The sequence below is a fragment of the Antechinus flavipes genome, chromosome 6 (genome assembly GCF_016432865.1).
Source record: "Antechinus flavipes isolate AdamAnt ecotype Samford, QLD, Australia chromosome 6, AdamAnt_v2, whole genome shotgun sequence".
Taxonomy (NCBI): domain Eukaryota; kingdom Metazoa; phylum Chordata; class Mammalia; order Dasyuromorphia; family Dasyuridae; genus Antechinus; species Antechinus flavipes.
Window position 1 is genome coordinate 171,848,585 of NC_067403.1, and position 23,061 is coordinate 171,871,645.

The window sequence follows — 23,061 nt, forward strand, 5'->3', positions numbered from 1 at the left end:
TGCAAGGAATAAAAGAGGGACCTTGGAAAATTTTGGGGGAGAAGGAGGCAAGAAGGGTTAAGTGACTTTTCTAAGGATTAAACAACTACTAAGTATCAAGTGTTTGAGGCTGGATTTGAACTCAGGTCCTTCTGACTCCAGGGCCTATGTTCTATCCACTGTATCACCTAAGAGAACAGAAAGAAGCCTGGAGGGAAAGTGACATAGAGAATCTAGAAGAATTCTAACAATGTCCCATTTCTTTTTCTACTACCTCCAACAAAAAGGGAATCATGTTATTCAAAGAGCAAATTTAATTAAATTAAAATTTAAAACTTCATCAGTATGTAAAGGGAATAAATAAATCAGCTTTTTTGGTATCTATGTATCTTTAAAGTAAAAATCCAAATATAGAATGTATTACATGTTAAACATTCAGAATAAGATAATGGACAGAAGGATGGTACCTGCATAGGGCCTGGAATGCAAGATAAAACTCTCTCTATGTTCTCTGAGGTCACATCCACATCGTTTACAGCAGCAAGTATATCACCTAAAATAAGAATGTGAAAGAAAGTGAGGAACTGTGATTTTTAAATCTAGAAACCACTCTGGAAATAATTTAGTTTAATTCTCTTCATTTTACATATAACAGAGAAGTTCAGTGACTCACGAGTCCCTCACCTCCTAGGTCAGTGTCATTTTATCATTTCCCATGACCTCTTCTTCCACCCTACTTTAGCTATACAATGGTCAGATCCATGATCTTGCCATCACCCACAAATGCACCAATTCTAAGTTTACAATCCCTGAAATTCTCTTATTTGATGACATCTCCTCTTCCCTCTCCAAAACCTGCTTCTTATCCTCACCAGGACCTCCACTGCCTTCCAGCCTTCAGTTCTTTCCCAGGTCATCACAGTGGCTGTCCTCTCCTTATTTCATTTTGGCCCCTTGGTGAACTAAAACTCCTTATTGTCCCCTTCTCTTGAGCTCTTTGTTCCCTTATTGGATCACCAAGTTTGCCCAGCCTTGGATCACTCCATCATACACATGTACTGTTGAAGGAAGCTGGAGAAAATCAGAAAATCGTGCACTTGGATCCACTACAAATGTGTTACACAGTTTCCATGGGGTTCTCACTACTGCTTGGCAATTCTAAGCACTTTCCCACTTTCCACAGCAGCTGTTCCAAATCATTTGTCATTGTTGTTTTTGGGTTGTGAATGACTCTTCATGACTCCATTTGGGGTTTTCTTGGGTGGTTTGTCATTTCCTTCTCCATTTCATTTTACACATGAGAAAACTGAGGCAAAGAAATAAGTGACTTGCCCAGGGTCACACAACTTGTAAGTATTGGGGCCAGATTTGAATCTATGAGTCTTTCTGACCCAGCTTCACTGGGCCATCTAGCCATCAAACCCCCTACCAAAATCCTCATAGCAGAGAACCTTACCTCATATTTCACTTAAAAATGGAGGCCACTGGCCTGGAGCTCCCTTCTCTTTCGTCTCCTCCATCTCCCATCACTCAGATGCCTCTGCCACTTTTTTTCTTCCCCTGTCTTGTATGATGAACTGGCCCATCTCTCTGCCAAGGCAAACCCTTCTGTGTGAGAGTGATCCCATTCCATCCTGTCTTTCACAGCAGATTGTCCCTTGTTATTCCTATTGTCACCTACCTTCAATCTCTACTTGTCTAGGGATGCTTCCTTGGAACCTACAAATATGTCTGTGTCTCCTTCATCCTGAGTAAAACAAGGCTTGATCCATCCATCCCCACTATCAGCTCATGTCTCTCTTGTGGCTAAACTTCATGAGAAAGCTAACTACCATGGTTATTTCTACTTCACTTCTAAACTTTCTTCAGTGGCTTTTGACCTTTTCATTCCATTGCAACCACTTTTTCCAAAGTTAACAATCTCTCTAATTGCCAAACCTTTTCTTTCTTGACCTCTCTATGGCTTTTGACACTTCAATCACCATCTTCTCCTTGATATCTCTTCCTCTAAGTTTCTGGGACATCCCTCTTTCTCTCCTCCCTTTTTCTCTTCTCTATTGCTTCTCTGCCTCTTTTGCTGGATCCTGCTCCAGATCACCCCTCATGGCTCCAAACTGGGCTCCCTTCTCTTTTCCCTCTATTCTAAGTTACTTGGTCATTTCATCAACTCCCATGCATTTAGCTATTAATTCTTTACTGATGATGCTCTCATTTATTTATCTGCTGTCTCTCCAACTTCACATATGGAATCCCACGCTCTGACAGTGAAAGATCTGGGAAATTTCCTTCTTGTATGTGTGGCCATGTGTATAAAGACTAAAAGGAAGACTTTCCTCAGGTATTTTCTATCGTATAAGGCACTCAACAACAGAAGAGTTGCTGATCCACATTGGAGGGGATTTCCACATTGTCAATCCCCTACATTAATGAAACCACAGATATAAGCATTTTTAAAAACAAGAACATGAAATAAATTTTAAATCACTTTTGTACATAAGTACTATATATATGTACTTATATTCTAAGATAACTTTTTTCTTGTAGAAATTCTTTAGACTTTTCAAAAAAAAAAATCCTTCCTCACTGTTATTTCTACATTCACCCCCATTGAATGTCTTCAAAGAACATCAAAAAAGCTGAACAAAAATTGGCTGATGAAGCAAGTTGGCAGGTTTTCAGATCACTTTTAAGAGGCTGCTGGCTCCTTGTTCAACAACTTTCTTCATAAATATAAGCAGAATCACATCCCAGTCTACCTCATGGAGTGAGAGACCTGACTGTACAGAAACAGAAAGAATCTAAGGGTTGCTGACAAGGTGGGAGAGCTATTGGCAAGAATAACCAGGAGTTCTATTTAAAGCATTAACTATTAAAGCATTATTAGATGGCTTTGTGCCATCATTAAACTAAATAATGTGTCAATTTAGACACTGTTTCAAAACTTTTATATTTCTAAAGTTTCAGTAGGATAGTGCTTAATATAGATTCTAAAAACAAATTCTTATATTCACTCAATTGACAAATATTTATTTTCTTCTATGTCCTAATTCTTGCAATAGGTATCAAACTTCCTCTTTTTCCATTCTCTTCATCTCAGAATCATTTGACATCATCTCTTATTCATGCAATTTTCTCTGCCAAGGCTAATAATACCTAACACTTGTACATGGGCCTGTGATCCCATTTTTTCTTGTCTTTTCTAGACTATCCCTTTGGTCACCCCCCATCCCTAATCTTTTATCTTTCTCTGTTGACTGGTTCTTCCCCTAATGCCTTTAAATATATTCATTTCCATTATGCTCCCCTAAAACCTTTATGAACCCCTCCAATCTGTTCAAGCTATCTTTTCTCCCTTTCTCAGAAAAGTCCCTCGTAAAAGCTATGTACTTTTGTAGCCTCTTTCTCCTTTTTTTTCCCTCCTCTCTCCTCCCTTTCCCTTTACTTTTCTTGCTACATTCTTTCCTGCAAACCTCATCAATTCTCCTAAATTTAATATAATTTCTATTAATATAATAATAATAATAAATATAACTAATATTTATAAAGTACTTATATAACGGACACTGTGTTAAATTAACACTTTACAGTTTTCTCATTCAATCCTTCCAAAATGCTGAGAGATAGGTACTATTATTATCCTCATATTACAGATCACATACACACAGAGAGGTGTTTTATATGTCCATTTGTATGTGTGTGTGCTCTTTTCTCCTGTGAATTTCAGTCCTGTGCCATCATTACCACCTATGCCTTATAGACATCTTAAATTCAGCATGACCAGCTGTCCCAAAGAGAACGCAGGGTCTTCCCCACCAAGATCCCCCTCTTCCCGACCACACTGTTTTTGTTGAAGGCCCCATCATCCTTCAAGTATCTTAAGTTCATCCCCTTGACATCATCCTGGATACTTCATACTCTTCTCACTCTACCTATACAATCAATTACCACTTATTTTGTTGTTTTTGCTTTTAAGACATCTCTGATGTCTTCTGTCTTCTCTCCACTCACATACATAGCCACCATTTTATTTTTTTTTGGGTGAGTATAATTTGTTTATTGATAACATAATCAACTATATAGCAATGAGGTGAGAATAAAATTCTGATCTCATACTTGAATACTATCCTTCCAATGAATTTTTTTTTATTAAAGCTTTTTATTTTCAAAACACATACATGGATAATTTTTCAACATTGATCCTTGCAGAACTTTGTGTTACAAATTTCCTCCTCTTCCCCCATCACTTCCTCTAGATGGTAATCTAATATATGTTAAAAATATGTTAAATCCAATATATGTATAGGTATTTATAAAATTAATTTATACAATATATGTATATATAAATATGTATACATATTTATACAAGAAAAAACAGATCAAAAAGGAAAAAAATGAGAAAGAAAACAAAATGTAAGCAACCAACAACAAAAAGGGTGAAAATGTTATGTTGTGATCCACATTCAGTTCCCACAGTCTGGGTATAGATGGCTCTCTTCATCACAAGATCATTGGAACTGACAGCTGTCATTTTAGCTCAAAGCTTCATTACCTGTCAACTACATGACGATAGCAGCTTCTTAACCAGTCTTCTATATTAAGTTTCCTACCATCCACTGACAAAATAACTCATACCCTGCTGACAAAATAATCTTCCTGTCTTCCATGTGCTAATCCTTGGTTTAGGCATCAAACTCCCTCCTTCTTCCCCAAATCAATCCACTATTTATTATCTCTAGGATAAATATCAAAGCATCATGCTAAGCCTTCCATTATATTCTCAGAGCTTAATATGGCACTTGGTACATAGTAGTGCTTAATAAGTGCGCATTGATTAAAAACAGTTAAACTCTTCAGTTTAGTTTTTAAAGCCCAACACAACTTGTTCCTAATTTATCTTTCTAACCTCCAAGGGCACGACTTCCCCTCCTGTGCTCTGGGAATCTAGACAAAATGGTGTTTTCCTTTTCTATTTCTCACAGAGAACATTTCCCATCTTTGTGTCTTTGTACTGGTAATCCCAAATTCCTTAAATGCCTCCCTCTTTACCTTCAAGTTATCAAGTTCAGGATATAGTTCAAGTATCACCTCTGTTAGTCCAGAATGGGAATGTGACCTACGATTCCACGGAAAAACGGATATACTATAAATAAAAGCAAAGAGCAAAAGAAGCTCCAACTATCCCAAAGGAAACTTCCCTATGAGCCCATGCCTTCTTTGTTCTGTTTCTATATGATAACTGATGTGGCCTGGGGTTGGTGTGATGATCCATGAGGTTACTTTGTCCTGCTGCCACCCAGGACAACTGACCACTTCTGAGTAAAATCCCAATTTACCCTAATAAAATCTATCAGTGACTAAGCTTTCTTTGATGTTTCAGTATTCTCTGGAGGAGGTGACTCCTTACGACTGGCATAATCAGGGCAGGGCAGTCTGCTCCTTACAACTTTCTATGTGAATCACTCCAACTCTAGGGTCTTTCCTTGCAGATGAATTTGTATTTCCTAACTCCTAACTCCAGGTATCTGTTTACCTTATACTGAACCTGCTACATGTAAGCATTATTTCCCTGTTACATTCAGGGACTCCTTCTTCATACTGGTATTCCCAGTGCCTAGCACGGTGCCTGATGCACTTAGTAAAGGCTTACTAATTGATTGAGAGAGAATCATAATAGGGTTTCTGTCCTCAGGGACCTCACATAATAGTACAGGGAGTAGATAAATGTGTCCCCTGATCAATATAATACAAATTAAAGAGTATGATTGTGACTACACAAATAAAAGTAGAAGTGGTTTCAGATTAAGTGGTTTCTCAGAAGGAGAAATCAGATTAAGAGGATTATAAACTTCTGGAGGCCAACAGGATGGGAGCACCCAAAAGAATCAGGTGACGTTTTAAAATAATACCTCTCACTTGTCACTGTTCTCCTGGCACTTTGTGGTTCTGAAGAACTTCACAGTCACTCTTTAAATTTAGCTTTTAATTTAATCTTCACCTCTCTAAGAAGAAGGAAAGGACAGAAAGGACTAAAGCTCAGTTTTGCAGAGAAGACAGGAATCATAATAAATGGACTGCCCAAGGTTACACAAGTACAGTCTTACACTACAAAAATGTTCCTCACATTGTTCATCCTTCTGGGACAGGTGGTGGCCCAGTGGATAGAGCAGTAGGTCTAGAGTAAGGAGGACCTGAGTTCAACTATGATCATAGATACTAGCTGAGTGACCCTGGACAAGTCACTTAACCCTTTGCCTCAGTTTCCTTACCTGTAAAATAAGCTGGAGAAGGAAATGGCCAACTACTCCTATAACTTTGCCAAGAAAACCCCAAATGGGCTCAGGAGGAATCAGACATAACTGAAAAATCACTGAATAACAGATTCATTCATTCAGAGCACATTTCTTAAGCCTGGAGAAGGTGTAAAACCTTTTCCTGGAGTTCTACCCAAGACAAATCTGCAGTTGTGTTACCTAGACCAAAACCAGGATCTGGATCCTGGAAACAAAATGAGGACAATGGTCATTCTGCTTCTAACATAAGACTACTTAGTGCCCACTGAACATTTGTAGCAGCACCCCTCTGATACTTGAAGAAGGACCCAATAGCCACAGAACTTAGCAGCAGAATCCAACACAACACAGACCCGAACAATCTAAGACTGTGAAGTTCTCTCTAAAATTGCAGAGTTCCTAGTCCAACAACCAAGTTGTAAGGGTAGAAGGAGGAAATAAGAAAAGATTTCCATGAAAAGGAACTAAGAGGTTACCAGGGATAAATAAGACATAAATCCCCAAAATGAAAATTATAAAACTCCTGTAAATTATATCTCAAGGAAAAAGAGCCTGGCCAAAGGTCAATAAGAAGGCCCAGAGGAAACAAAGAAGACCCATTCTTACAACTGACATGAGGGTAATAGAGAAAAGAATCAGAAAAGAAATGAAAGCATTAAAAACATTTGAAAAATGAGTAGATTAATGAATATGCTGCTAGGTGAAAGAGTGGAGAATTACTTAGAAAATTTACTCAGAAAGCCTGTCTATGGCAGAATTCTAACTTCATACAGAAGGCCAAAATACAAATATGGTAAAGACAGTTCCTCTTCTCCACTGATGGTGATACTGGTCAGAAGCAACTTCACATGCACATAGAAAAGAAACAAAAGCCAGAAACCACTGCAGACACACTGTCTTAAGTACTTTTAAATGTCAGGTTTTCCTCCCACTGTCCATCTCTGAGGCTGAATCAATCTGCAAAATTCTTTGCCTTCTTCCTTCTACCATCTAGAAAAGGCCTCCTTCCTTACATGAATTGATGCTGAGTGAAATGAACAGAACCCAAGAGAACATTGTATACAGTAACAACAAAATTATATTATGATCAACTCTGATGGACTTGGCTCTTTTCAACAATGTGGTGATTCAAGGTAATTCCAATAGACTTGGGATGGAGAGAGCCATCGGCATCCAAGAGAGAACTATGGAGATTAAATATTGATCAAAGCATAGTATTTTCACCTTTTTATTATTTGCTTTTTTTTCTTGTATTTTTTTCCTTTTGATCTGATTTTTCTTGCACAGCTTAATGAATATGGAAATATGTTTAGAAGAATTGTGCATGTTTAACCTATATTAGATTGTTTGCTGTCTTGGGAATAGGGGAGGGGGTAGAGAAGGAGAAAATTTTGGAACACAAGGTTTTATAAAGGTGAATGTTGATAACTATCTTTGCATGTATTGGGAAAAATAAAATACTATTTGATAAAAGAAAAGAAAAGGCCTCCTTCAACTTCAGGTAAGCAATGTGGCTTCTGCTGGATGTAGAAGCATCCAGGAGGCACTTGTGATTCTCAATTCATCAAACAAGACAAAGACAACCATCACATGTATTCAAAAAAAAATGTGGATTTTTTCTTTGACTTTGTGATTGGCAGGCTTTTTCCCTCCAGGATGAGCATCCTAAAAGCTAACCTGTGGATAATACTGCTGCTATGTAGGTTGTATAAAACCACTCTGAAATCTCACAGTTTATTCTTTCAAGGATAGACGTCTAATTTAGAATATTTCTATTCACAAATTATATATTTTCTATTATCTGGTTTTGGGCAAACCTTAAACTTTTCCTGGCTATTAGTGGGCTTGGCTTGTTGTGGTGTTAGCTTTAGCCAGGCTAAGATTAAGGCATCTCCGGACTTGGAGAAATGCATTCCTAGTTAAACGATTCCTGGTATGACAAATCACATGGAGATATGCCCACGTGAACCTCACATGTCACAGATACACAGCAAATATACACATGTGTACACACAAATAGGTGTATATATGTACACATAGACACAATGCATGTATACACATATACACAGACACACACACGTGTGTGCACAGGTAGGGTTCCGAATGCTCAGTATTGTGGCTCACCACAGTGTGGTGGGGGGTCTGGATTCTTAAAACCTTTACCAGAAAAGCTTGACCCCTGGTTCCCTGCAGAGTAACACCTCTTTTGCAGTCTCTGTGTCCAGCCTAGTTGAGTTCAGAGAGGTATTACCTCAGATGACAAAAATGTTGGCTAAACACGGCTTCTCAAAAACCATGTATTAAGATATAGAAGAGTTTGGGCTCTACCTGGCAGAAGCATGAGTGAAAGCCCACATCTTCTGAATTACTGAAGCATGGAGCTATGTAGCTCATTTGCACCCATATACTCTCTCTGCCACACTTGCCAGTTGCTTATTTCTATGTTTTTTATTTCAGAAACTAGAGCTTGGAAACATTCATGCATGTTGTCCAGGGAGTCTAGGATCACCATTTTGCTTAACATCTGCAGAGAGGGATACTTACCAATTAACACTTGTCCACTCTTCATGGCTGGGCCTCCTGGGAGTAAGCCGTGTACTACTAGTTTGGTGCCTTCCATTCTTTTCTTCCATTTAGTCTGGTGAATAATACCCAGCAACACTTCCAGAAGCTTGAGATGCTCTTTTGCTTTCAGGACCATTGCATTTTTGGGGTTTACAAAGACAGACACATCTTTGTACCGTTGCTGAAGGATGATGCCCATTTTCTGAGTAGGCTGATGCTTTAGGATTGATACTGGTCCATTGCTGTTCTTTTTCTTGTAACGTTTTGGCAAAAGTCTTCGACTTTTCAAAATTTTGGAAAACTTTTTGAGTCTGGGTTCATATTTTCTTCCTTCTCGGAGATAATCCTCATCAAAAATGATTTCATTTTCACTGAATCTGACATGGTTCACAACTGGTATTTCTGAAAGGAGACTTTCTTCTTCGTTGTCACTCAGCTCTAGATAAAAAAGTTCCCCATATTTCTGCACACTGTCTGACCATTCTGCCTCAAGGTCACTGTAAAAAAGAAGAAAAAAAGTATGCTTGGAGAATAGCCACAAACAAGGGAAACAACTTTTCCAAGTTTTGTCTCAGAATCTTTAAGATTCCACTATCCCCCAGGATTCTAATTTATTGTGAACATATCTAGAATCCCCTTAGAAAGTTTTGTATGGAACCAGGTGGAAAGTTTAAGTGGGGGAAGAAAACACCCTTGTCTAGGATGTCAAATGGCCTTTTTCCATGTCTTAGTATTCACCATTTTATTGAACCAGAGATGAGTAAGGATCTCTATCTGTCCATCCAGAGATAGCTGCTGTCACAATATACAGATCACGGTCTAGAGGAAAGAGAACTTGAGTTTAAATCCTGTCTCAGACACTTACAGGCTGTGTTTCACTGGGCAAGTCCCTTAATCTGATTGCCTCAGGTTCCTCAACTGCAAAATGGGGATAATTAATAGGAGAGAGTTGTTGGGAGAATCAAATGAAATAATATTTGTAAAGCTTTTAGCATAGTGGCTGGCACATAGTAGGTGCTATTTAAATAGCTATATTAAATTATATACAATGCAATTTTCTTATTTTCTCCTTCCCTCCTTCCCCTTATAGAAGTAAGAAGGTCTCTTTTTTTGGACATCAAAAATGCATTTGGATACATGTCTCCCTTATACTATTCAGCAATACTGCCAATTTGATTTGATGTTTGTTTCAGACACACAAAACAATGACGGTTTAGTTGAACCCTATGTGTATTAAGAAATGGCTTTTATTGATGAGGTGACAAGATGACGTAGTGGACCTGTGAATGGATACGATCTCAATCTCAGTTCCCTCATCTACCTCACCAGGTTGTTTGTGAGGATCAAATGGGATAGTACATGTTAAGGTGCTTTACAAACCTTAAAAAAAAAATGACATTATGCAAATCCTCTCTGAACCCCAGTTTCCTCATCCATAAAATGTAGTGGTTGAACTAATGACTTCTAATGTTCCTTCCAACATTAAATCTATGGTTCTATGAGCCAATTTGCATTTACAAGCACAAGACCTATAATTTGTTAGACAATTCTCATAGATGATGGTAGGAGGACAGTAAACCACACATTTCATAATTTATCATGTGAATCAAAATATCTTTCTGAGAAGTAAGGCAATGAAAAAACCTAAATTCTAAAAATGCAGGAAAAAATACTGATTTTATAGCATGAGTTTAACATGAAATCAATCTACCCAAAGCAAAATTTATAAACCGTTTTCCTTTTAATAAAAACTGAAGTATAATCATCCAGGCAGAGTCCTTTCAGAAATGCAGGCATAAAATGGTATAATTTGTATTCTGATCATTCAACCAGACAGAAAATATAGCTACTTTCTTCATTAGCAATTCTATTCAAGCCCAAAGAGAAATCAGAAATTAAAGGGAAAAAAAAACCTATTAAAGAAATCTGAGAAAGTGGTAGTTCAGCCATATTTGCCAGTCACATACCAGTTCAGTGCAGAATAGTTTTGTTTTGATGCAGCAAAAATGCTAAGTTCTAACCTTCCAAGGCCAAAGAGTCCTTGCCATTTCCCCTTTTCATCACCAACAAATCTTCAGCCATAGAATCTCAGTAGCAGGAGGGAAGGCTCAGTGATCATCAACCTAGACCATACCTAATCTCAATTCCCTCAACAACACCTGGATAAGAATTCCTCCTGCTTCTGTTGGGACTCCTACAGGATGGTAACTCTAATCTCTGCAAGGCGAGCTTATCCAGCATTGGAAGAACTCAAATTATTCATAACTTTTTAAAAAAATATATACTAAGCTTAAATTTGCTACTCTGTGGCTTCTTTTCATTTCTATAGTTCTGCCCTGTTAGGCCAGGCAAAACAAATCTAATCCTTCTTCTCCATAACAATTTGAAGACCAATATCCTATCTTCCCAACACTTTCCTTTCCCAGGTTGGCTCAATAAATCCTTATATGGCACAATTTTGAGGCCATTCACCACCCTGCTTGCTATTCTTGGGCAGGGTTCAGTTTATTAATATCCTCCCTAAAATGTAGAGCAAAGCATTAAATACAATATTCTAAGCAACTACCACTTATATAAGTGGGTTGAGGTTTGTGAAATGTTTTTACTAATATCTCTTTCATTCTTTCTTTCTTTCTTTCTTTTTTTTTTTTTTGCTAAGGCAATTGGGGTTAAGTGACTTGCTCAGGTAACATAGCTAGCAAGTGTTAAGTGTCTGCTGAGATCACATTTGAACTCAGATCTTCTTGACTTCAGGGCTGGGGCTCTATCCACTGCATCACTGCACCATCTAGCTACCCCTACAAATATTATCTCATTAAGGAAGAATTTTTGAACAAGAAATAGAAAAAAATTATGAAATGCAAAATGGATAATTTTTATTACATTAAATTAAAAAGGGTTTGCACAAACTAAAACAATGCAACCAAGATTAGAAGGAAAGCAGAAAGATGGGAAATATTTTGATAAAGGTCTTATTTTTAGAATATATAGAGAACTGAATCAAATTTATAAGAACACAAATCATTCCCCAATTAATACAGAGTCAAAGAACATGAATAGGCAGTTTTCAGATAAAGAAATTAAAGCTATCTATAGTCACATTAAAAATGTTCTAAATCACTATCGATTAGAGAAATGCAAATTATAACAATTCTGAGGGATCAGCTAACCCTTATCAGATTGGCTAATATTAGCAAAGAGATTACAACAATCTATCACCAGAATAATACACTGTGACCAAGTGGGATTTGTACCAGGAATGCAGGGTTGGTTCAATATTAGGAAAACTATTGGCATAACTGACTACATCAATAACAAAACTAACAGTAATCATATGATTATCTCAGCAGACGCAGAAAAAGCTTTGGACAAAATACAACATCAATTCTTATTAAAAACAATAGAGAACAAAGGAATAAATGGAGTTTTCCTTAAAATGATGATGTCCATCTAAAACTATCAGCAAGCATTATATGTAATAAGGTTAAGCTAGACTTGTGATGGAAAATGCCATTCACATCTAGAGAAAGGACTAGGGAGCAAAGTATTTTCATTTTTTATGTTTTTTTCTTTCCATAGTATTTCCCTTTTGTTCTGATTCTTCTTTCATAGTAAGATTAATATGGAAATATGTTTAACATATGTACATGTATAGCCAATATATAATCTATATCAGATTGCTTGCTGTTTTGGGAAGAGGGGGAAGAAAGGGAGGGAGGGAGAAAAATTTGGAACTAAAAATCTTACAAAAATGAATGTTGATTCAACAACAATACTATATGATGATCAAATTCTGATGGATCTGGCCATCTTCAGCAATGAGATGAACTAAATCACTTCCAATGGAGCAGGAATGAATTGAACCAGCTACACCCAATGAAAGAACTCTGGGAGATGACTAAGAACTATTACATAAAATTCCCAATCCCTCTATTTTTGTCCACCTGCATTTTTGATTTCTTTCACAGGCTAATTGTACACTATTTCAAAGTCCAATTCTTTTTGTACAGCAAAATAACTGTTTAGACATGTATATTTATTTTGTATTTAATTTATACTTTAACATATTTAACATGTATCGGTCAACCTGCCTTCTGGGGGAGGGGGTGGGGAGAAGGAGGGGAAAAATTGGAACAAAAGGTTTGGCAATTATCAATGCTATAAAATTACCCATGCATATAATTTCTAAATAAAAAAATGAATGTTGAAAACTATCTACATATAATTGGAAGAAATAAAAACACTATTAAATGAAACAAATATTCTCTTATTGGGTCTTTGAAACAACCCCAGGAAGAAGGTGGTGTTATTATCCCCGTTTTATAGATGATGAAATTGAGGCTGATCGCAATTAATTGATTAACTTTAGGTCATATAGCTAGTAAGTGTGTTAAGGCTGGTTTTGAACTCAGGTATTTTTGATTCCAAGTCTGCTGTTCTATTATCCACTGAGCCAGCTAGATATGATTTGATCATGACAGAATAAAACAGGTCAAGCTCCTCTTTGGTCTAAAACACTTACGCATAATAAGCATTTTGCTTTTTCTTGTTTTCTTACTATAGAAAAAAAGTAGGTGGGAGAGAAAGAAGGATCTTTGAATGTAAAATAAGATCTAACTTAAAAAATAATAGAAAATTAAAGAGCCACAGGAAGATGACAGTAACAAAGAGACTTTTCTGAATGCTCATAATGTACTTGAAGTCATTCCTCAAAAGATAAGAATCTCCTTCCCCCTAACATTCCTGTTTCAGTGACTCAACTCCTTCTCCCCATCTCAGTGACTCAACTCCTTATCTCAGCAATTACCCCCCCCCCCCATAATCATTCAAATCCTATTCTCTGTTCCTGTCCTCATTTATCTATTCCTTATTCCTATCCTTAACCCAATTGGCGGGCACCTCCTCGGTTTCTTGGTCTTTGCACCACAAATTATTTTTTCTATAAATATTTTTGTACACCCTTGGTTAGAGTTTGTTTTACTTAAGACTAATCTCTTCCTTACTCTATTCTCCTTTTTATTCTCCCCTCTCTCTCCTCTTTTCCTTTTCAGTGAAATGTATTTTTAGTATCCAACTCTACCTATTTTCCCTTCTTGCCTAGTTTGGAGGAGAAAGAGGTTCAAATGTCAGCTGCTTGCCCCACTCTCCCCTTATATTGAGACAATTCTTGTATATTCGGATCACATGAGATAATTTCTCCTATCCTCCTCCCCTTTCTTCTCTTCTTTCACTATCATCAAAATGAAACAACCACTCTCCTCAGCCATCTGTCTAATGAGATTTCCTCCATGACCCCTGATGACAACCGAGTTCCAAGAGGACACATGAATCAGCCCTTCACATTAGTACATAAACAATTATTCTTGGGCAGTCCCTTAAGTGTAGGCTTATTTTTGTTCCGGGATTCCTGCCCAAGTTGTTCCACTGTAAGCTCTAGATTGAGTGGAGACTGAAACTGAAGATTCTTGGGGTCAGAACCACTTAACTGTTGCTTGGTTGTTCATTTTCTTCTTTCTCCTTGCACAGGCTAAAAGATAACTGCCCTGAAACACAAGTCTTCTGCTTGGTCTACTCTAGATTTGAGACCTGAAACTGCATAGTGAGCCATAGACAGGTTGGTCTACATTTCCACTTTTTGCTCTGATGCCAGACTTTCCCTGATCTGTGAAGCCTGTCTTGGCTCAACCCCAGTCCCCAGGGTCTGCAGACCTCTTCATCTGTTTCCCTATGCTGATCTGAGATGGAAACATGACTCTCTGTGATTTTCCTTTTTTTTTTTTTTTTTTTTTTTGACAAAGAGGTGACCCTTCTAACCAAGTTCAACATCTCTAAATGGGCCTTCAATTCTGTCCTCCTGTCTTCTTCAGCAGATTCGCTCCTCAATCATATCTCTCATCCATCTTCAATTTCCCTCCTATTTGTTCCTTCTCTATTGCTCTCAACCATTCCTAAGTCAACTGCATCCTTAAAAAAAAACCTTTCACTAAAGTCAACCATATCTTCACGTCATTGTCCTTCATTGTTTCCCAATCTCAGTCAAAATCCTAGCTGTTTACACTTGTTTCCTCTAATTTTCCTTTCACTCACTACAAAATCTTTGAATTGTGGTTTCCAATTCTTTTGAAACTGCTCTCTCCAGAGTTAATCTCTAATAGTTGTAAGAATCTCATTTTTAAAATTTATGGAATAAAACAAGTATTTCCATTACACAGTATAATTTTAAAAAGATTATTGCATATGGAACTGCAAATCTATTATGTACAACTTGCTATTCCTTTTAAATGTATAAAAAAGTTTTCAAGTAAATTTCTTTCTCCCCTTTTTTTTCCTTCCCTTTTGCTCTGCCTCAAAGATGGTTAACATTAGACACAAATATATATATACATATATATGTAAAATTATTCTGTATATACTTCTATTTATCAGTTCTTTCTCTGGATGCAAACATCATCTTTCTTCCTATGTCCTTTATAGTTAATTGGGGTATTTATGATAGTCAAAATAGCTTAGTCTCTCAAAGTTGTTTTTAAAACAATACTGCTGTTACTATATACAATATTCTCTTGGTTATGCTCATTTTACTCTCATGCTCATTTCACTCTTTACCATTTCATGGTACATTTCATAAGTCTTCCCATGCTTTTCTAAGATCACTGAGATCAATAATAATTTTTTATTGACATCCAACATTTTTTTCTCAGTCCCCATTCTTTTTGAACTTTCTGCTGACCTGTCTTCTCCTGGATATTCTCGCTTCTTTTGATTTTGATGGCACTTTTCTCTCCTGGATCTCCTCTCTTTCACCACTTTCACCATTTCTGTTTCCTTGGCTGGCTTACCATGCATAGTATGAGATTGCCATATTCTTGCTGCATCACTAAAACTCAAAAAGACACAGAGAGCAGACCATAAGTGGGCCAAGAAGATTCTACAGCTGTCTGAGAACTGCTTAACCAACACATTTTTTATCAAGCTAGCAGTTTTGTATAGCTATTTTTAACCTGTAGTTTTCTACCACTCATGCTTCTACTTTTTTCTTTTTACATAAAAAAGCCTTTTTCTTCTTAACCAGAGAGACTCAGTCTACTGGCTTTCTATACACAAAGACACAAACACACACACACACACACATATCTTTCTAATAATTTGTGCTGTCTAACAGTTCTTCACTTTGTGGCACAGTTCCAAAAAACTTCCCTAATTGTGGATTTTATCCAAAACTTTGTCCTAGGCCCACTTTTCTTTCATTGATTCCATCAGTTTCCCAGAATTTAATTAGTATGCAGATAACTCATGGATTCATACATCCATTTTAGTCCACTTCATCAATTGCCTACAGGATATTTCCAAATGGATCTCCCATAAGTATCTCAAACTCAGCATAGACAATACAGAACTTCTTTGCTTTCCTTTTGCCTCTATTTTTGTGGGAACCACACCACTTTTCTAGGCTCTGAGACCTACAACTTCAGGGTTACTTCAACTTCTCACTTTCCCTCAGCCCAATCAGCTGCCAAAACTTGCTATCTCTACTTTCCCAATACCTTTGCCAATAGACCCTTGCTCTCTTCTCACATAGCCAATGTCTTAGTTCAGGCACTCAATGACTCTCACCTGGACAACTGCAATAATCTTCCTGCCTACAGTCTCTTCCCCCTCCAATCTATCCTTCACAGTTGGCAAATTTATTTAAATGGAAATCTCACCAAGATAGTCCCCTATTCAAAAAATTCTAGTAGTTCACCATTGCCTTTAACATAAAATATAAATTCCTGTTAGTTTTTAACCCCTGTAAAACTTGATCTCAATTTGTTTTTCCAGCCTCATTATACACTATTTCCCTTAATTGATAATCCAAGCCCACTTGACTTCTTTGTGTTATTTACATAGAACAGTCCATCTCTCATCTCCAGGCCTTTGTACTAGTTGTCCCTGATGTCCTCCTCATCTCCCACCTCCCGGTATGTCCCATTTTCTTTATGACAAGGCCTTTTTTCATTTCCCTTCTACAGTTGTCCTCCATTTTTATTTTATGTATTTTATGTATTTTTTTTTTTTTGCACATACTTATAACTTTACATGTTGTCTTCTTTGATGGATTAGAACTGTTTCATTTTTTTGTCTTTGTATCCCTTAGTACCTGGCCTAGTACTGACATACAGCAGATACTTAATTGCTTGCTAATCAATTGCCTGCCTAACACATTCTCTTTTCTACTTATGTATTCCTCTGCTGAGATTTCTCTTTCAGTATGTTAAAATCCACTTATGTCCTTCAAATTACAAAATACTATGAACTACAAAACTTCTACCCATGTCCTTAACTTTGATGTTGACCACTTTCACTTTCTGGGTACTAGGTAGAATACTGCATGTGAAATTAAAAAAAAAACAAGTTTGAATCCTGTCTCAGATACATAACTCTGTGGCCATAGGCAAGATGCATAACCCTTTTCAGCTTTGGTTTCTTCATTTGTAAAATGGAGCTAATTATAGCTATTTTCTCAAAAGGTTGTCCTAAGGATCAAATATGATGCTTATTTTGCAAAACTTAAAACATAGAAACATCAGGATTTATTGTTACTGCTATTACACGCTGGGTTAGTTTGTTAGTCTATAAATCTAGGATGGATGTTTAATGATCTTGTCATCATATGCCTGTTTACCTATCAATTGCTCTGAGAACTGATCCCATTATCAAGACACTTAGTCCTCTGAACTTTAATCCAGATGTCACTAAAGACACTTTGAAAACAAGAAGAAAGGCATTCTGAGCTCATCTTAAAATAATTTAAAATGTTTTATGCTTGTTTCTGTAGGGAGTACCCAAAAGGATATAAAGACATAGTCTGTGTTTTTAAACACAGTGGAAAACCAAAATATCAACTCTTCCACTTAGTTTGCAAAATAGAAACAAAAACATGGCTTGATTTGAACCTGCAAGAAGTGAAAAAGTCCAATGATATTATCGAGAAGTTGTCATCCACATTTCATGTGCTTGATTAAAATGCAGAATAGCCTAGACTAGATAAGGCAGAAACAGAATCCATTAGAATGGTCATCCAATGCCTTGGCAAATGAAAAAGCCTCAATTCCTAGAGGTGGAACTCCTTTGTTGAGAGGAACTATTGGGGAAAAACCAGAAAGCAGGTGGGCAGAGATAAGGCTTGGCCACATACCTTTCACTTTTATCCAAACAAAGATGAAGGAAATCAAAAAAGATAAAAAAAAAAAAAAAAAAAAGTACAGAAAACTGGAAATCATTTGCATGATAAAAATAAAAGACTAAGTTAGAATTGAAATGTTAGATGGGAGAAAATATGGTTATCAGTTAATACCACGAAAAGTTTAATGTCCAAAATAATGGAAATTCATACAAATTTAGGATATTAAGAGCCATTCAAAGGAAATGCACAGTCAAAAAATGAGTTTCAAACTATAAACGACTTTGTGAGAACTTATTTTAAATCACTGACAGGAACACTGAAAGGAACAGCTAGAACATTGATGGGAAAAGAAATGCACAATTAAAACTCAGATTTCATGTTGTGTATCCTGCCAACTGACAATGATGAAAAAAGATGGCGGCAATCAATGATAGATAGACAATAATAAAAAAAATCCAAGAGAAAAAAAGGCACTCTAAGAAATTCTATAGATATACCTATTTCCTGGATCTCAGACAGTTCTGGTGTCCTGAGAAATCTGGGCAAGGTATTAGAATTAGACTCCTTTTGTCCAAAAAAACCAGTAAGCCACAATGTAAGGCCATTTGGTTGAGGTTGCAAATTACAGTAATTGGAATTTCTGGGCTTTAGTAACAGCTGGCACAATGATAAAAATGAGGGTGGAGCAAGCTTAAAGGTCAGGTTAACACCTATACTCCTTATACAGATTTTTCTATAGGTGAGAGTAGAGTCAGAGAACCTGAATTCAAATATTGCTTTTGCTAGTTATGCTCCTATATAGATCACTGGCAAGTGCCCTGGCCTCCATAGGCCTCAGACTCCTCATCATAAAATGAGAACTTTAGACAAGAGGAAGATGCTTTGTTGACCCTTGCTAGCTCTAACTCTATGATCTCTGATTCTAAAAGCATTAGAAGATGTGGAGCCAGAAACCATTACTACAAATTTCAGTTATTAACACAATTAAAATGATTGTAAAATAGACTACCATAAAATTTAAAACAATATTCAAGTCAACACAATAAGCATTTGGTAAATGCCTTCCTTATGTAAGCACTCTGAAGACAAAAGCTCCACTGATTAGTGCATAAAAAAGCCACTAAAAATGTTTTAAAAGATCTTGTGATTTCACTGATAAAAGGATTCTATAAGGACACTCACAGTGCCAATACAGACTTGCAATTTACTAAGTTAGAGAAATGTCTGGGATAGTTCTAGGGTAAGGGACTTGATCTAGGTCACTGTGGACCTGTATATTGGAGGCAGCATTTGAATCCAGGCCTTTCTGACCCTGGGGCCACTGTACTAATATGAAACTTGCATGTCTATCTAGTTCCCATGGTACTTGAGATTTATAAAGTGATTTACAAATATCTTTTCATTTGGTCTTTACAACAATTCTGTAATATGTACACGATCATGATCCTCATTTTATGAATGAGGAAACTGAGACAAACAGGATTAAGTGGCTTGCTCAGGGTCCTATACCTAATAAGTATCCAAGGCTGGATCTGAACTTGGATAGTCCTGATTCCAGACTCTACCCAGTACTCAGTGAGCTGTTCCACCAGCTGTCTAATGATGATGGAATTTCCTGACTATGCAATCATCTGTGGCTAAAAAAAGTCTTTCTGTGACTTGAAATATCTTCTTGCAATTAACTTTGGTCACCCACAAAGGCTGTCATTTCAGTGCCACAGTATCACCCTCAAATGGTTAATTCAGGACGCAACCAAAGCACCAATGATCAGTTTATTACTACTTAAAATATAAGGAAGATTCTTAAACCACTTAAGACTAGACCAGCCTACAAAATGTGCATGCAGTCAATGCAGGGCTTAGAAGTATCTTTCTTCATCAATTCATTCTTTAGTGTCCATTGATTCAACTTCAGTTCGGGATCACTCCCAGAATTCTCTGCTTTTGCTCCTATATGCACTTGACTGGGTCCCATGCTGACTGAGTCTGAGACAAATTTCTCTTACATAGCTTTGGCTGGACCCTCACTGAAACAAGGAAATCCTCTTACCCATTTTACAATTTTATGCCATTCTACTCATCAAAGCAGATTTTTTCATTTCTTTCTCCCAAACTCCCATGGTTCCCCTTTGAATACTCTCTTAGAGAACCTATTTTACTGAACAAATGGAGGCCATTCACATAAAGGAAACCTCCTTCTCTCACCTCATCAAGATGTCTTTTGCCTCTATCTCCTTCCTATGTCACAGAATGAAGTGTTTCTCCCAGGCAAGGCAACCTCCCCGCCCCCCCTCTATATATGAGTGATCTCATCCCATCTTATACTCTCCAGCAGATTATCCCCCCATCATGTTCATTCTCACTAATCTTCAATCTTTTGCTTGTCTATGGCTGCTTCCCCACTGCTTACAAACACACCCCAAACTCCCCGATCTTCAAAAAACCATCACTTGATTTATCCATTGCTGCAGCTCTCTCCACCCTTCCATGGCTAAACTCCTTGAGAAGGCTGTCTACAATGGGGTCCCCACTTCCCTTCCCATCACTCTCTTAAGGCTCTACAGTTTGGCTTCCAACCTCATCATTTAACTGAAACTACTCTCTTCAAAGTTATTAATAACTCTTAATTGTGAAATCCAATGGCCTTTTTTCAATCCTCCTCCTTCTTGACTTCTCTCTGACATGTCAATCACTTTTTTCTCCCCAGGTTTTCAAGTCATCCCTCTCTCTCTTGATTCTTCCTGTGACTACTTTTTTCTCAGTCTACTTTGTTAGTTCTTTATCCAGGTCATGTCCACTAACAGTAGGTGTCCCTTAAAGGATGTCCTGGGCCCTTTTCTCTTCTCCATACAATATATACTATTGTATATCCTATCTATGTCTATGGTTATCCTATCAGTTCCCATGCATTCAATTATTTCTTTACTTATGATCCACTGATCTACTTATTCGGCTATAATCTCTCTGCTGATCTCTAGTCTTACATTTCCAATTGCCTTTTGGATGTCTCAAACTGGAAGTCCTGTAGATAAATTAAACACATCCCAGATTGAGCTCATTATCTATCCACCACTCCTTCCCTGTTTCCTAATTTCTTTATTACTGATGACACCACCATCCTTCTAGGCTCACAACCCAAGTGTCATCCTTAACTCCTGACTCATCCCCCATAGTCAATCTATTACCAAGATCTGTGGACTTTTCCTTTGCAAGATTTCTTGCCTTTGCCCACTTCTCTGGGCACTGCTCTGGTGCAGACTCTCATATCCTGGACAATCACAATAGCTAAGCATGGGTCTCTCTACCTCAAGTCTCTACTATCCTCCATTCAGCCATCAAAGTGATTTTTTCTTTAGTGTAGGTCTGATCATGTCAGCCCTTTGCTTAATAAACTCTACTAGCTCCCTATGGCTTCCAGGATCAAATATAAAATTCTGTTTGGCCCCTTCTATCACTCCCAGTCTTATGCCTTATACCACCCTATACATTCGTGATCTAATGACACTGGTATCTATTCCTGGAATAAGACTACTTCGGAAACAGAATTGAATTTCAGAGTTGGCAGGAACTTCAGCTATAATCTAGTCCAATGTACTCAGGAGGGGAATCCCCATCCCTTACAAGGGACCATCCACCAGCTGCTTGGAGACATCCACGCAAGGGGAGCCCACTACTTTGCTAGGCAGTCCATTCCACTCTAATTTTTAGGAAGCTTTCTTTGACATCAGGCCTCTATGGAACGTCATCTCTTGCTCATGGTACTGTCCTCTGGGACCCAAATAAGTGTGTCTAATTTCTTCTCCACAACAGGGCAGTCCTTCAAATAATTGAAAACAGCTAGCATGCCCTCTCTAGTATTCTCTTCAATAGGCTGACTCTTTCCAGTTCCCTCAATTCCCATTAAGGCCCACAGGCCCTTCCTCTTCCTGGTGGCTCTATTCTGGACACACTTCAGTTTATCAATGCCCTCCCTAAATCATGCCCCCAGCAATGAAGAGGAAGCTCTGACCAGGATAGAGAACAGTGGAACTATCACCTCCCCATTCCTGGAAGCTTTGCCCCAATTAACACAGCCCAAATTTGCATTTGATGCTTTGGATGATACATCACTCTACAATTTATTGAGCATATACCGTGAACCCTACCCCCAAATCTCTTTCAGAACAACTGTTGTCTCGATCCATCCCTCCCCTGTTTTGTATCCATGAAGTGATCTTTCCGTAGTTTTCAGCAAGATTTCAAGTTTACGTATTGAATTTATCTAGAAAATTAAGGGTAGGGTGACAAGCTATGGAGGCTGGGTTGTAAGGAGCTTCCCTGCTCAGTACGGCCTGCACTAGATTCTCTTAAGGTTTCTTTCAAAGATGAGATCCTGAACTTCCTTTTTCTGTGAGCTTCAAAAAAAGCATTTTATCTTGTGCTCTTCCAAATTACTCAGCATATAATAATGTTTGCAATGTTTTCCAGAATAGCTTATTTTGCCCCCCTACAAGATTGTGAGTATCCTGAACACCAGGAACCAATCTTATCTCAACTTTTCTTGCGCTCCTCAGGCACCTGGCTTCGTGCTCTACACACCGTAGGTCTAAGTAAATCAGTAAATGTTGCAAATTACCGCAGACGTTACACTGACACTCTACTTATGCCTGTGACCCAGGATGCCTCCCACTGGGTGGAGCTCCAGAGGGCGGGGACTTCATTCCAAACCTTTGATCCTGTGCTGGAAACTTTGTGTCTTACTAGCACTAGGGAGCCGCAAACGCGCTCCACAATACATCCTTGACAGCAATCACGGATTAAGAAATTGCTGACATTTAAGTCCTTGTCCTAAGAAGTTTACTGGGGAGGGGGCGGCTGGAGGAATCTGGAAGGAGGCATATAAAGCGGCAGGGCGCGGGCTTGGGAGGTGCACGACCGCAGTTCGAATCCAGCCCGAACCCTCTGAGTGTGACCTTGGGGACTTATCTAACTATGGACTTCCGTTTGCTCAGATGGAAAATGGGCTGGATGGCTGCTGCCAGCTCCGAGCTCCTCCAGGGCCTCTGTGTCACCCTCTCCCAG

At 37.9% G+C, this 23,061-nt stretch overlaps 1 protein-coding gene across 1 annotated transcript in view; it reads right to left on the minus strand.

Moving 5' to 3' along the window:
- INTU (inturned planar cell polarity protein) overlaps positions 1 to 23,061 on the minus strand; it is an 84,822-nt gene that overhangs the window by 61,042 nt on the left and 719 nt on the right. The window contains exons 2-3 of the mRNA XM_051964096.1: positions 8,814 to 9,331; positions 447 to 532 (exon numbers count right to left, since the gene is read on the minus strand). Coding sequence (XP_051820056.1) covers positions 447 to 532; positions 8,814 to 9,331 — 604 coding nt within the window. The remainder of the gene's footprint in view (positions 1 to 446; positions 533 to 8,813; positions 9,332 to 23,061) is intronic.